The following is a 13,827-nucleotide window of genomic DNA, read 5'->3' on the forward strand; positions in this document are numbered from 1 at the left end:
GTTTGAGACTTTAATACTCCAGAACAGTGTTGCTCAACCCATCTAAACCAAAGAGCCAAACTGCTGAAAAATACCTTTGCAGGAGCCACAATCTAAGCGGTGAAAAGAGGCAAAAATGGGTTAAAGTGGCAATAAAAACCTGTTCAAGGTGGCAAAAGCAGTAAAAATGGGTGAAAAGGGACAACAAATGAGTTACAGGTGGCAAAAATGGTAAAAGAGCAGCAAAAATATAATGGGGGAAAAAATGGGGAAAAAAATAAAAAATATGGGCAAAAATTAGCAAGAAGACGGGAAAAATGAGCAGAGTGGCAAAATTGGAAGAAAGTGTCATTAAATGGCAAAAGGCAGCTGAAGTGGGTGAAAAGGGGCACAAAGGAAGAGGCAAAATGGGCTAAAAGTAGTATAAACTGATTAAAAATGGCAAAAAAAATGAAAAAGGGGCAAAAAATGTGCAAAGAGGGCAATGGAAATATGCAGAAAAATACAGGTTGACAATCAAGTTTGACAATTAAAGCCTACTGTTTAACTGTGGGAAACAAACTGATTAAAATGACTTGCAATGGATAATTTCTCATGTCAGTTTAAGGTTTTCTGGGGAATAATATTTAAAATTAAGACACAGTAGAGCCACGCGTTGAGTCTCACTGCTCCAGAATGATTCTTTTTCACTTCACAGAGATGGGAGAAGGAGCCGAGGGCACGTTTGTTTTCCTATTTCTAATCAGAGATTAGGAGCCATCTTGGTTCTTCATTTTGGATTTCTCGTTTCAGAACAACAATCTGTCGGCCGTTAGCTAAACGGACCGTTTACCTTCTTGTTTGGGGTTTTTCGAGGCGTTCTGGTTGAAGATCGAGTTTTCTGCTTTGAGCGAGGCGTTTGAGAACCCGCGGCGGTATGTCGACGCTTCTTCACCACAACCTCCTCATCGCTGTCAAGCCCCGCCTCCTCATCACCCTCCTCCTCCTCCTCACTGCTGCTCTGAAGCTCCTTCTTCGATGGGACAAACTCGTCTTCATCACCTACGTCCGAGTCCACGTCTTGGTGGTTCCCCAGAAGATCCCTGGACAGAGAGGTGCAGGAGGTCAGAAGTCAAAGGGCACATTCAGAAATACTGGGACACAGCATTAAAGAATAAAAGGAACAGATGTATCTGATAAGGTGTGTCTTCCTCTGCTGTACTCACAGCTGCTTCCTGATCCGAGACGACACCAGGCGGGCCGACTTCCTCTGAGAGCTCCGCGGCGTGGTGACGGGTAACATCGGAGAGTCTTCATGATCCGCTTCAGCCCTGAACAGAGAAACATCCGTACGATTTAATATCGGCTACAGCCTCTGGGACAAAAGAGGGGCCGCGTTCTAAACAGTGGGGTTCTGGGATTCTTTTTTATGAGATTTAAGGAACAGAGACTTTAGCCTTTCTCTGGACTACACAAGACATGCATTCATCTATCAAATAATCAGGAAAACTCTGCTCTTGCAGCCTTACATAAAAACAGGATCTTTTTAATTTTTTGCTATAAATGGTGAAGACCCGTACACCAAATCACAGCTTTCAGAGAGAGAACAATAGCAGCTATTATTGACCACTAGGTGGAGCTGCAGCACCAACAAGATTCTCCCTTCTGGTGCATTTTACTTCAAACTCCTGTAACCCAAACCAGGACAGACTTTGGAAACAGCAGAAGAAAGTTCAGTGACTAAGTCAGAGTGAAAACTGGAGCTTACTGCATTTATCACAAGAATAAAACCACAGAAATACGATAGAGCAGTGATACTCTAGAGCCACATGTGGCTCTTTTGTGATGATTTGTGGCTCTTTTATTTCTTAATGTGAAACATTACTCCCCCAGAAAACCTTAAAAAGGAAAATTTCACCTCAGAAATTAACCATTGCAGGTAATATTAACCAGGTTGTTTCCCACACTTACACAGTAGGCTTTAATTGTCCAACTTAATTGTCAACCTCTATTTTTGTCTGCATATTTCCATTGCCCTTATTTGCAATTTTTGGCTGCTATAATTCCATTTTTACTGCTTTTAGCCCATTTTTGACACTTTTATCCAGCTTTTTGCCCCCTTTTTAGCTTTTTTGCCACTTTTTGCCCATTTAAGCTGCCTTTTGCAACTACATGCCACAAATTTCCCATTTTGCCACTCTTTGATGCTTTTTGCCCACCTTTGGTTCTGATTTTTGCCCATTTTAGTCACTTTTCACTAATTTTTCTTCACATTTTTTACCACTTTTTGACCATTTTTGCCACCTGTAACTCATTTTTTTGCCACTTTTCACCCATTTTGCATCTTTAAGCCCATATTGGCCACTTCTTTTTGTCACTTATCCTACTAATTTGCAATTTATTTTTACCCTTTTTGCCACTTCTCACCCACTTAAGCGGCCTTTTTTGAACTAGATGCAACTTTTTGCCCTTTTTTCCACCTTTTTCTGATTTTTGCCCATTTTAGTCACTTTTCACTCATTTCAAACATTTTTGCTAGGGTTGGGCAATTAATCAAACATTTTTTTGCAGCAGAGATGTTATGCATGACATACGCAATCATTCAGGTGGCATTTCTTTTAGAATTGTCTAAAAAAAACCTTACCTTCTTCATTTTGTACTGTTTGCTTACTAAAAATAAAAATGACAAAAACCCTTCAATGCAACAATTCACATCCAATTTGCAATACGAGTCAAAATCATCAGAATTAGACACTTTTAAAGAATTGTTCAACCCTTGTTTAGGAATTAGAGGAAGTTAAGGAATAATCAAATATCAAATCGCAATTGCAATATTGGGGGAAAAATATCTCAATTAGATTTTTTTCCAAAATCATTCAGCCCTAGTTTTTACTTTTAACTCATTATTTGGTCACTTCCCACCAGTTTTTGCCACTTTTCCCCCAGTGTTTGTTGCTTTTTGACCACCTTTGCCACATATAACTTATTTTAATCGCCTCTTTTCACCTCTTAGATTGTGGCTCTTGCAAAGGTATTTTTCAACAACTTGGCTCTTTGGTTGAGCAGAGCTGAGTAACGCTGTGGTAGACGTAGATTTAGTAGACTAAGAAATAAGGCAAACCTTCAGGTGCAGCAAAAAAATAGGAATCATTAAAATGTTCATTATTTGCTGTGATTTCATTCAAAAAGATACTCTTCCATATAATCCAGATTCAGCTCACATACAGTAAAATATTTCAAGACTTTTTCCCTTTGTGTGAGATTAATCTAAACACATGGAAGTTTAATTTTTTAATCAAATCACAGCAAAAAAAAGTACTTTTTCACAATATTCTAATTTTTAAATGTACATGTACTTATTTACAGCTAATATCTGCCAATACTGGTGCTAATAATACTGTGCTTCCCTGCCCACACCGCCACAACTGACATACTCTGGCAGACTGTCCACAGGGGCCGCCAAAATCAAGTAAACAGTAGCTTATTAGAATACCTGTTAACATGATGATCATCAGGAGTTCTACAGCTGTGATGGTAGTTGAATAATTTTGTTTTTTTAAGTGATGATTGGGGAAATCTGCTTGTCTAAAATGGAATAAAGTTCAGATTTTTGTAAATACTGTGCATGATTGTACTCACAGCGCTCCCAGAGCGGGCTCCTTCAGGATTTTGGTCTCCTTTCTCCGTGAAGGAGTGGTGGCTCTGTATGAAAACATAATAATTAATAGAGTTAGAAAATTATAACGTAATATTTTACAGGGTTTAGTGAGAAAGCAATAAAACCAAACTTTATGATGATAACCCTTTAGTGATGTGGCTGTGCCTACTTACAAAAGTCACCCATATTTTTAACACAGCACCTTTTAAAAGGATAAAATCTGAAAGGCAGATGCTTCTGAGTGGCATTGGTCCATTTAACATTGCAGGCTGTCCACACTGGCATTGGCAATAATACAGCACCAGAACATGTGCAGGAGTTTGTCTGCTATGTTTGATGGCTTAACCCTTTACCTACTGCCATAGCGCCGACGCTATGTTTAATATGTCCGGAGTGTTATTACCATAACTCCATCAAAGTTTGTACAATCAGAAAAATTCCAACAGTGTTGGAAAGCTGAGAATTGTGGGCATGCGCACATATATGGCTCATTACAGTACTCACAACCATATGATGTGGTCATTCATAGCAAAACACCAGTTTTGTATTGTTCTTCTTTTAAACTGCTGACAATTCCATATAATGTGTAATATAATATAATATAGTGTAATATATATATAACCAGATGTTGAAAAGTCAAGTTGAAGTAATCCTGGGAAAATAATAACAAAATATGTCCAAATCACCATTTTAAACTCAGTAGAATCACTAGAATCACTTAACTTGAAATTTCAATGCCCCCCCAGTGCAGACTACAGCAGTGACCCCAGCTAAACCCAGCTGTGCAGATAGAAACCACAGAATACATAAAAATTATCCACCTTAAACACACCGTAGTGAACCTTTAGGTGTAAAGGTATGTTCTTAGCCCTTTTGTTCTCCATGAATCAGACAGTCAGCTAACAGAACCACCAGGCCTGAACCAACTCACTTTTGCCCCCTGGTGGCATACTTTCCCCTCGGCGTGGTGTTTCTTCTCCTTGGCGTCTTATCCGAGTCAGTCGGTAACCCTGCTTCGATAGTGTCGCCCTGCTGAGGACTCTGACCCCGCAGCTCTCTGGAAGAGGCACCAGTAAGGCTGAACTTTAAACTGGTGTCTACTTTAACTGGGAGTGTACATAGACTTATTCAGCATCGTTACAGCCACAATTAAAGGGACAATGCAGTTTTTTTCAGGTGGGGTTGTGTACAATTCTTGGCAATAGCCAAGAATGTCATCCTCTAGAGACTATAACAAGCTTTAAAGGATGACATCATCATTTACACAGCGGTCCGGTTTGGTTCAGCCTGGTTCTGTCCTGGTTTAGCTCAGTAAACTCTGATTTGTCGTGTTTCCTCAGCTGATCTAAGTCCAGTCTTGCTTGTTGCGACGGGAAATCCATCAGATCATGTGGCTCAGCTCAGCAGAGCTGGTTGCTCTTCATTTGGTTCCAGTTTGGCTTTTTAAATGTGGATTAAATAAGGACAGAGGATGGAGGAAAGAAAACTGGCACTCAGATGGAGCTAGCTACAGTGGCTCACATTAGAGAGCCATTTAGTAGTTGAGTACTGTGGTGTAAAGCGTAGGGATCGTATTCAATGTACGTAGGAATGTTCTGATGATAACTGCAGCATTCAGGTCCATTTAGAGCTGTAAAACATTCCCATTCATTCCTAATGGCTGTCTCCCACTTCCTCAGAAATTCAGGATCACATGACTGCAAACAACCTATAAATCCCTGTTAACATATTGACTACAGTGTCATAGAAACTATCCTTAAAGCTCGAGTGTGAAATTTAACTCTGACCTGGTGGAGTCGTCTGTAGCAGACGATGGAGGACTGTCCGTCTTCACGGGGGTGGTGTCCTCGGCCGTGGCAGCTCTACGGGACTTCCTTAGGGGGGTGAGGCGGTGGGTGAGAGGCAGAGTCCGAGGAGGGGAGGACGACAAACGCTGAGCCAACAACACCTCCGACTCCAGATCTTCGTCCAGCAGCTGAGTCAGGACATCTTCACGACTTAGTGACTTCTTCTCCGGGCCTGCGAAAACAGACGGGGTTAATAATGAGGAGGGTTGGGAGTAGAAGGGCTGGGTATCGTTAGGATGCTGTCTACACTGAACCAGTGCTAAAGAGGTGAATCTAAAACAGTACCAGTGCCTAAACAATGCCTGACTAGGAAGAAATAGCAAGATTATGGTCAACGACTTTAAAAACAACTTCAATAATTGTAACTGAGCCTCAAACTCAGAAATAGATTAAACCTGAAACTAAAACACCATTACCAAATTCACACACACGTGACCTAACATCCTCCGTTTTAAAAACACTCACTGCAAAGCTCCAGTTTCTTGCGGACGCCAGGCGTTCTCTCTGTGGAGCCCCTCCTCTTGGCGCTCAGACACTTTGAGGCGGAGAGTTTGGTGGCCGAGTGGAGCGACTCGGCCTCGGCTGTGTGGCTGACCTTCCCGGCACTCGCCGTGGCCCTGCTGTACCTCACTTCCCCCGATGCCGCCCTGCGCAGGACAGCGGGATCAGGAGTGGGCAGAGCGCGGCGAACGGGTCCCCGGGACGCCGGAGCGGCTGCAGGCGGGGAGCAAGGGGGAGACGGGGGGAGGGAGGGTTTAGGAGGGGGAGGAGGGGAGGAAGACTGAGCAGCAGGATCGACGAGGGAAGGATCGACCGCTTTGAACACCTTTGAGTCCCACGACAGCTTCACGTACAGCGTGTTTCTGTCGCCAGAGACCGGGAACGGAGCCGCTCCATCCAGGTGTTTCACCTGTGAGTGACGGGACAGAGAAGAAGACGTTAGCCCAGCTCTGGCTAGGGATGCTGGATCCCTGCAGAAACCCTTGGCTCTGGGGCCAAATGTGACTCTTTTGTGACTATTTGTGGCTCTTTTATGTCTTCATTTTAAATATTATTTCCCCGAAAGCCTTAAAGGGAAACTTTTTTGCCCTTTTCACAATGTTTTGCCACTTTTTGCCCATTAGAGCTACCTTTTGCCATTATATACTACTTGTTTCCTATTTTTGCCCATTATTGCCACTTCCATTTGCAACCTTTTCCAATATTTACTACTTTTATCCCATTTTTTGGCACTTTTCATCCATTTAAGCTGCCTTTGCCATTAAATACCACTTGTTTCCTATTTTTTTGCCACGTCTTGTTGCCACTTTTATCCCATTTTTGCCTTTTTCACAATTTTTTGCCTATCTAAGCTACCTTTTGCCATTGCATACCACTTTTTTCCATTTTTTCTTCTTTACACCACTTTTCACCCATTTACGCTACTTTTAGCCATTAAATACCACCTGTTTCCTTTTTTTCCCATGTTTGCCACTCCTTTGTCATTTTTTCCCATTTTTGCTCATTTCCACCACCTTCTGCCATTAAATACCACTTGTTTCCTATTTTTTTGCCCATTTTTGCTCCTTTTCACCACTTTTCACCCATTTTCACCCAGCTACCTTACACCGTTAAATACCACTTTTTTTCTATTTTTTGCCCTTTTTTGACGCTCTTAACTGCTTTTTGCCCATTTCAGTCAATTTCCACTAATTTTTTGCCATGTTTTTCTCACCTTTGGACCATTTTTGCCACCTTTAACTCATTTTTTGTCACTTCTCACCCATTTATGCTACTTTCTGACCCTTCCTCTACTTTCCTCCCCATTTTCTCCCCTTTTCACTCATTTTTTTATGCTTTTTGACCATTTTTGCCAGCTTTATTTTTAATGCTACTTAAGCTGTTTTGACACTTTTCGCTACTTAGATTGTGGCTTTTGCAAAGGTATTTTTCAATGTTCGAGCAGGGTTGAGTAACACTGTCTATTATGGTCAGTATGTCCTAGCATGCAGGGTTTTTCTCAAAGCTCTGGTGCTTACCGATATAATCATCCATCAAAATAGCTGACAGCAGGTTTATTTAAATCATCAGACATTTTGAAAGCCCCAGTTAAACTTTATTAATGCTGGGAGAAAGAAGCAGTCTGGTTCTCTCACCTGCACGGTTCTGAGGATGGACTCGGTGTTGACCTCGTCGTCACAGCTGCGGCCCTGATAGAAGAAGATCTCCTGAGGGTGCGGTGCTCTGCCCAGCAGCTTCAGTTTGCTCAAAGGCACCTCAGACACACGGACGAACCACTGAACCACCGCCTTCTTCTGCTGCTCGATCTCTGGAAAAACACAGGCAGAGGAGACAGTCAGGTACGAGTGAAGGAAGGAGTCATCAATGGTCAGGCCCGTTTACACCGGCCCTCCTGGTGGACCCCACCGTCCTCCTGATTGAAACATCATAATTCGCCTGTAAGAGCCTTAGTTTACCAAGCAGGAGCAGATCTGGACTATGGGGTGACCCATTAGAGCCCAGACTAGTGCAGGAGTGGAACTGAGTCTGTGCAGATGCACCAAGGATCCTCCTTCATCTACCATTACTGTCCCACAAACCAAGGCTGGGCGATAAACACTTCATACCAACCTGATTTAAAACTTTATTGTCCGTCCTGCTTAATTTTCTAACATGCATGCAAGGAGTGATGGGAAATGAAAATCAGCAACTAATACATCAATCCAGAAGGTGATCTGGAGAATTAACAGGCTGAGTGAATGTTAAGTACATCAACTGTCTGGATGTGACTTAGACAGCTCCACCGTTTGTCTCTGTAACAGTAAAACACAACAAATCAATAATAATGTGATTGCCAACACTTCCCTTGAGTCCTTGCTGCAGCCCTAAACTTTCATTTTACAACATCTAGATTTACCACAATGAATTTACCGCATGAATTGAGGATAAAATGCATTTGTTACTGAGTGACTCACCGTCACCAAACAGCCGCACCACTCTGGCCACATAGGGGTTATCTTCATCCTCGCCCTCGATGAGGATGTGCTGACCCACGTTAATGATGGTGGGCCGTGGGAGACCCTCCACGCTGATTTCCAGAGAGCTGACAGGGACACACAAATACAGATTTAGTCATCAACAAAGTGGCTGCTGTTTTAATGAAAGCCCAGTATGATGGGTTTAGATCCGTCGTTTTTAGTTTTCTTTATGTTTGGATTGCAGGAGGATTTTTGAAGGATGTCTAATTTGGCTTTATGTGTCATTATCCTCAGGTTTACTTTGTTTATTTTAAAAATCTCTTCTTATTTAAATCATTAAAGAGAAAGCAGAGCCAACAATACAGAGAAGCTGAATCAGAATGAATTAGAAAAAGAGCCCTGACTCTGATCACAGTACGCTCTACAACATTAAATATAGGAAATAAAAATACACCTTTCACAACAGATTTTACAGTATCTCTAACTTCACAGAGCATACTTCCCAACAGTGTTTATTTTGAGAGCTATTTTTAATCTTAGTCTTAGTCTTTAAATGAAACGTATTTAAGTTTTAGTCTAGTTTTAGCCCATAAAAGTCCTCACATTTTAGTCTTTACTTTTAGTCCAAGCATTTATTTTCTTGCCTAAATCTGGTACCAAATCAAGGTAGTGTGTTCTCTGCCAAACCTGGGGACCCTGCTTTCTACAGCTGAGAGGAAGAATAGATACAGAAACTAAATTATATTTTAGTCTAGTTTTAGTCATCACAGATCTATTTTTGTTAGTCTAGTTTTAGTCATCACAGATCTATTTTTGTTAGTCTAGTTTTAGTCATCACAGATCTATTTTTGTTAGTCTAGTCTAGTTTTAGTCATCACAGATCTATTTTTGTTAGTCTCAGTCTAGTTTTAGTCATCACAGATCTATTTTTGTTAGTCTAGTTTTAGTCATCACAGATCTATTTTTGTTAGTCTAGTCTAGTTTTAGTCATCACAGATCTATTTTTGTTAGTCTCAGTCTAGTTTTAGTCATCACAGATCTATTTTTGTTAGTCTAGTTTTAGTCATCACAGATCTATTTTTGTTAGTCTAGTCTAGTTTTAGTCATCACAGATCTATTTTTGTTAGTCTAGTCTAGTTTTAGTCATCACAGATCTATTTTTGTTAGTCTCAGTCTAGTTTTAGTCATCACAGATCTATTTTTGTTAGTCTCAGTCTAGTTTTAGTCATCACAGATCTATTTTTGTTAGTCTCAGTCTAGTTTTAGTCATCACAGATCTATTTTTGTTAGTCTAGTTTTAGTCATCACAGATCTATTTTTGTTAGTCTCAGTCTAGTTTTAGTCATCACAGATCTATTTTTGTTAGTCTCAGTCTAGTTTTAGTCATCACAGATCTATTTTTGTTATTCTAGTTTTAGTCATCACAGATCTATTTTTGTTAGTCTAGTCTAGTTTTAGTCATCACAGATCTATTTTTGTTAGTCTAGTCTAGTTTTAGTCATCACAGATCTATTTTTGTTAGTCTAGTCTAGTTTTAGTCATCACAGATCTATTTTTGTTAGTCTCAGTCTAGTTTTAGTCATCACAGATCTATTTTTGTTAGTCTAGTCTAGTTTTAGTCATCACAGATCTATTTTTGTTAGTCTCAGTCTAGTTTTAGTCATCACAGATCTATTTTTGTTAGTCTCAGTCTAGTTTTAGTCATCACAGATCTATTTTTGTTAGTCTAGTTTTAGTCATCACAGATCTATTTTTGTTAGTCTCAGTCTAGTTTTAGTCATCACAGATCTATTTTTGTTAGTCTAGTTTTAGTCATCACAGATCTATTTTTGTTAGTCTCAGTCTAGTTTTAGTCATCACAGATCTATTTTTGTTAGTGTCAGTCTAGTTTTAGTCATCACAGATCTATTTTTGTTAGTCTCAGTCTAGTTTTAGTCATCACAGATCTATTTTTGTTAGTCTAGTCTAGTTTTAGTCATCACAGATCTATTTTTGTTAGTCTCAGTCTAGTTTTAGTAATCACAGATCTATTTTTGTTAGTCTAGTTTTAGTCATCACAGATCTATTTTTGTTAGTCTAGTTTTAGTCATCACAGATCTATTTTTGTTAGTCTCAGTCTAGTTTTAGTCATCACAGATCTATTTTTGTTATTCTAGTTTTAGTCATCACAGATCTATTTTTGTTAGTCTAGTCTAGTTTTAGTCATCACAGATCTATTTTTGTTAGTCTAGTTTTAGTCATCACAGATCTATTTTTGTTAGTCTCAGTCTAGTTTTAGTCATCACAGATCTATTTTTGTTAGTCTCAGTCTAGTTTTAGTCATCACAGATCTATTTTTGTTATTCTAGTTTTAGTCATCACAGATCTATTTTTGTTAGTCTAGTCTAGTTTTAGTCATCACAGATCTATTTTTGTTAGTCTAGTCTAGTTTTAGTCATCACAGATCTATTTTTGTTAGTCTAGTCTAGTTTTAGTCATCACAGATCTATTTTTGTTAGTCTCAGTCTAGTTTTAGTCATCACAGATCTATTTTTGTTAGTCTAGTCTAGTTTTAGTCATCACAGATCTATTTTTGTTAGTCTCAGTCTAGTTTTAGTCATCACAGATCTATTTTTGTTAGTCTCAGTCTAGTTTTAGTCATCACAGATCTATTTTTGTTAGTCTCAGTCTAGTTTTAGTCATCACAGATCTATTTTTGTTAGTCTAGTTTTAGTCATCACAGATCTATTTTTGTTAGTCTCAGTCTAGTTTTAGTCATCACAGATCTATTTTTGTTAGTGTCAGTCTAGTTTTAGTCATCACAGATCTATTTTTGTTAGTCTTAGTCTAGTTTTAGTCATCACAGATCTATTTTTGTTAGTCTAGTCTAGTTTTAGTCATCACAGATCTATTTTTGTTAGTGTCAGTCTAGTTTTAGTAATCACAGATCTATTTTTGTTAGTCTAGTTTTAGTCATCACAGATCTATTTTTGTTAGTGTCAGTCTAGTTTTAGTCATCACAGATCTATTTTTGTTAGTCTAGTTTTAGTCATCACAGATCTATTTTTGTTAGTCTCAGTCTAGTTTTAGTCATCACAGATCTATTTTTGTTAGTCTAGTCTAGTTTTAGTCATCACAGATCTATTTTTGTTAGTCTAGTTTTAGTCATCACAGATCTATTTTTGTTAGTCTAGTTTTAGTCATCACAGATCTATTTTTGTTAGTCTAGTTTTAGTCATCACAGATCTATTTTTTTTATTCTAGTTTTAGTCATCACAGATCTATTTTTGTTAGTCTAGTTTTAGTCATCACAGATCTATTTTTGTTAGTCTAGTCTAGTTTTAGTCATCACAGATCTATTTTTGTTAGTGTCAGTCTAGTTTTAGTCATCACAGATCTATTTTTGTTAGTCTAGTTTTAGTCATCACAGATCTATTTTTGTTAGTCTAGTCTAGTTTTAGTCATCACAGATCTATTTTTGTTAGTCTAGTCTAGTTTTAGTCATCACAGATCTATTTTTGTTAGTCTAGTTTTAGTCATCACAGATCTATTTTTGTTAGTCTAGTTTTAGTCATCACAGATCTATTTTTGTTAGTCTCAGTCTAGTTTTAGTCATCACAGATCTATTTTTGTTAGTCTCAGTCTAGTTTTAGTAATCACAGATCTATTTTTGTTAGTCTAGTTTTAGTCATCACAGATCTATTTTTGTTAGTCTAGTTTTAGTCATCACAGATCTATTTTTGTTAGTCTAGTTTTAGTCATCACAGATCTATTTTTGTTAGTCTAGTTTTAGTCATCACAGATCTATTTTTGTTAGTCTAGTTTTAGTCATCACAGATCTATTTTTGTTAGTCTTAGTCTAGTTTTAGTCATCACAGATCTATTTTTGTTAGTGTCAGTCTAGTTTTAGTCATCACAGATCTATTTTTGTTAGTCTAGTTTTAGTCATCACAGATCTATTTTTGTTAGTCTAGTTTTAGTCATCACAGATCTATTTTTGTTAGTCTAGTTTTAGTTGTCACAGATCTATTTTTGTTAGTCTCAGTCTAGTTTTAGTCATCACAGATCTATTTTTGTTAGTCTCAGTCTAGTTTTAGTCATCACAGATCTATTTTTGTTAGTCTCAGTCTAGTTTTAGTCATCACAGATCTGTTTTTGTTAGTCTCAGTCTAGTTTTAGTCATCACAGATCTATTTTTGTTAGTCTCAGTCTAGTTTTAGTCATCACAGATCTATTTTTGTTAGTCTCAGTCTAGTTTTAGTCATCACAGATCTATTTTTGTTAGTCTCAGTCTAGTTTTAGTCATCACAGATCTATTTTTGTTAGTCTAGTTTTAGTCATCACAGATCTATTTTTGTTAGTCTAGTTTTAGTCATCACAGATCTATTTTTGTTAGTCTAGTCTAGTTTTAGTCATCACAGATCTATTTTTGTTAGTCTAGTTTTAGTCATCACAGATCTATTTTTGTTAGTCTAGTTTTAGTCATCACAGATCTATTTTTGTTAGTCTAGTCTAGTTTTAGTCATCACAGATCTATTTTTGTTAGTCTAGTCTAGTTTTAGTCATCACAGATCTATTTTTGTTAGTCTAGTCTAGTTTTAGTAATCACAGATCTATTTTTGTTAGTCTAGTTTTAGTCATCACAGATCTATTTTTGTTAGTCTAGTTTTAGTCATCACAGATCTATTTTTGTTAGTCTAGTCTAGTTTTAGTCATCACAGATCTATTTTTGTTAGTCTCAGTCTAGTTTTAGTAATCACAGATCTATTTTTGTTAGTCTAGTTTTAGTCATCACAGATCTATTTTTGTTAGTCTCAGTCTAGTTTTAGTCATCACAGATCTATTTTTGTTAGTCTAGTCTAGTTTTAGTCATCACAGATCTATTTTTGTTAGTGTCAGTCTAGTTTTAGTAATCACAGATCTATTTTTGTTAGTCTAGTTTTAGTCATCACAGATCTATTTTTGTTAGTCTAGTCTAGTTTTAGTCATCACAGATCTATTTTTGTTAGTGTCAGTCTAGTTTTAGTAATCACAGATCTATTTTTGTTAGTGTCAGTCTAGTTTTAGTAATCACAGATCTATTTTTGTTAGTCTAGTTTTAGTCATCACAGATCTATTTTTGTTAGTCTAGTTTTAGTCATCACAGATCTATTTTTGTTAGTCTAGTTTTAGTCATCACAGATCTATTTTTGTTAGTCTAGTTTTAGTTGTCACAGATCTATTTTTGTTAGTCTCAGTCTAGTTTTAGTCATCACAGATCTATTTTTGTTAGTCTCAGTCTAGTTTTAGTCATCACAGATCTATTTTTGTTAGTCTAGTTTTAGTCATCACAGATCTATTTTTGTTAGTCTCAGTCTAGTTTTAGTCATCACAGATCTATTTTTGTTAGTCTCAGTCTAGTTTTAGTCATGGAAAAAAGGTTGTCAAC

The 13,827-nt window shown here is 37.8% G+C and overlaps 1 protein-coding gene across 2 annotated transcripts in view; it reads right to left on the reverse strand.

Moving 5' to 3' along the window:
• orc1 (origin recognition complex, subunit 1) overlaps positions 1 to 13,827 on the reverse strand; it is a 28,845-nt gene that overhangs the window by 14,086 nt on the left and 932 nt on the right. The window contains exons 2-9 of one of the 2 annotated variants that reach the window (XM_041790400.1): positions 8,418 to 8,545; positions 7,599 to 7,771; positions 5,929 to 6,373; positions 5,404 to 5,635; positions 4,548 to 4,673; positions 3,598 to 3,660; positions 1,185 to 1,289; positions 812 to 1,061 (exon numbers count right to left, since the gene is read on the reverse strand). In XM_041790400.1, the coding sequence (XP_041646334.1) occupies positions 812 to 1,061; positions 1,185 to 1,289; positions 3,598 to 3,660; positions 4,548 to 4,673; positions 5,404 to 5,635; positions 5,929 to 6,373; positions 7,599 to 7,771; positions 8,418 to 8,545 (1,522 nt within the window). The remainder of the gene's footprint in view (positions 1 to 811; positions 1,062 to 1,184; positions 1,290 to 3,597; positions 3,661 to 4,547; positions 4,674 to 5,403; positions 5,636 to 5,928; positions 6,374 to 7,598; positions 7,772 to 8,417; positions 8,546 to 13,827) is intronic. The other variant, XM_041790401.1, reaches the window with a different exon arrangement.

Source organism: Cheilinus undulatus, linkage group 7, assembly GCF_018320785.1.
Source record: "Cheilinus undulatus linkage group 7, ASM1832078v1, whole genome shotgun sequence".
Lineage (NCBI taxonomy): Eukaryota > Metazoa > Chordata > Actinopteri > Labriformes > Labridae > Cheilinus > Cheilinus undulatus.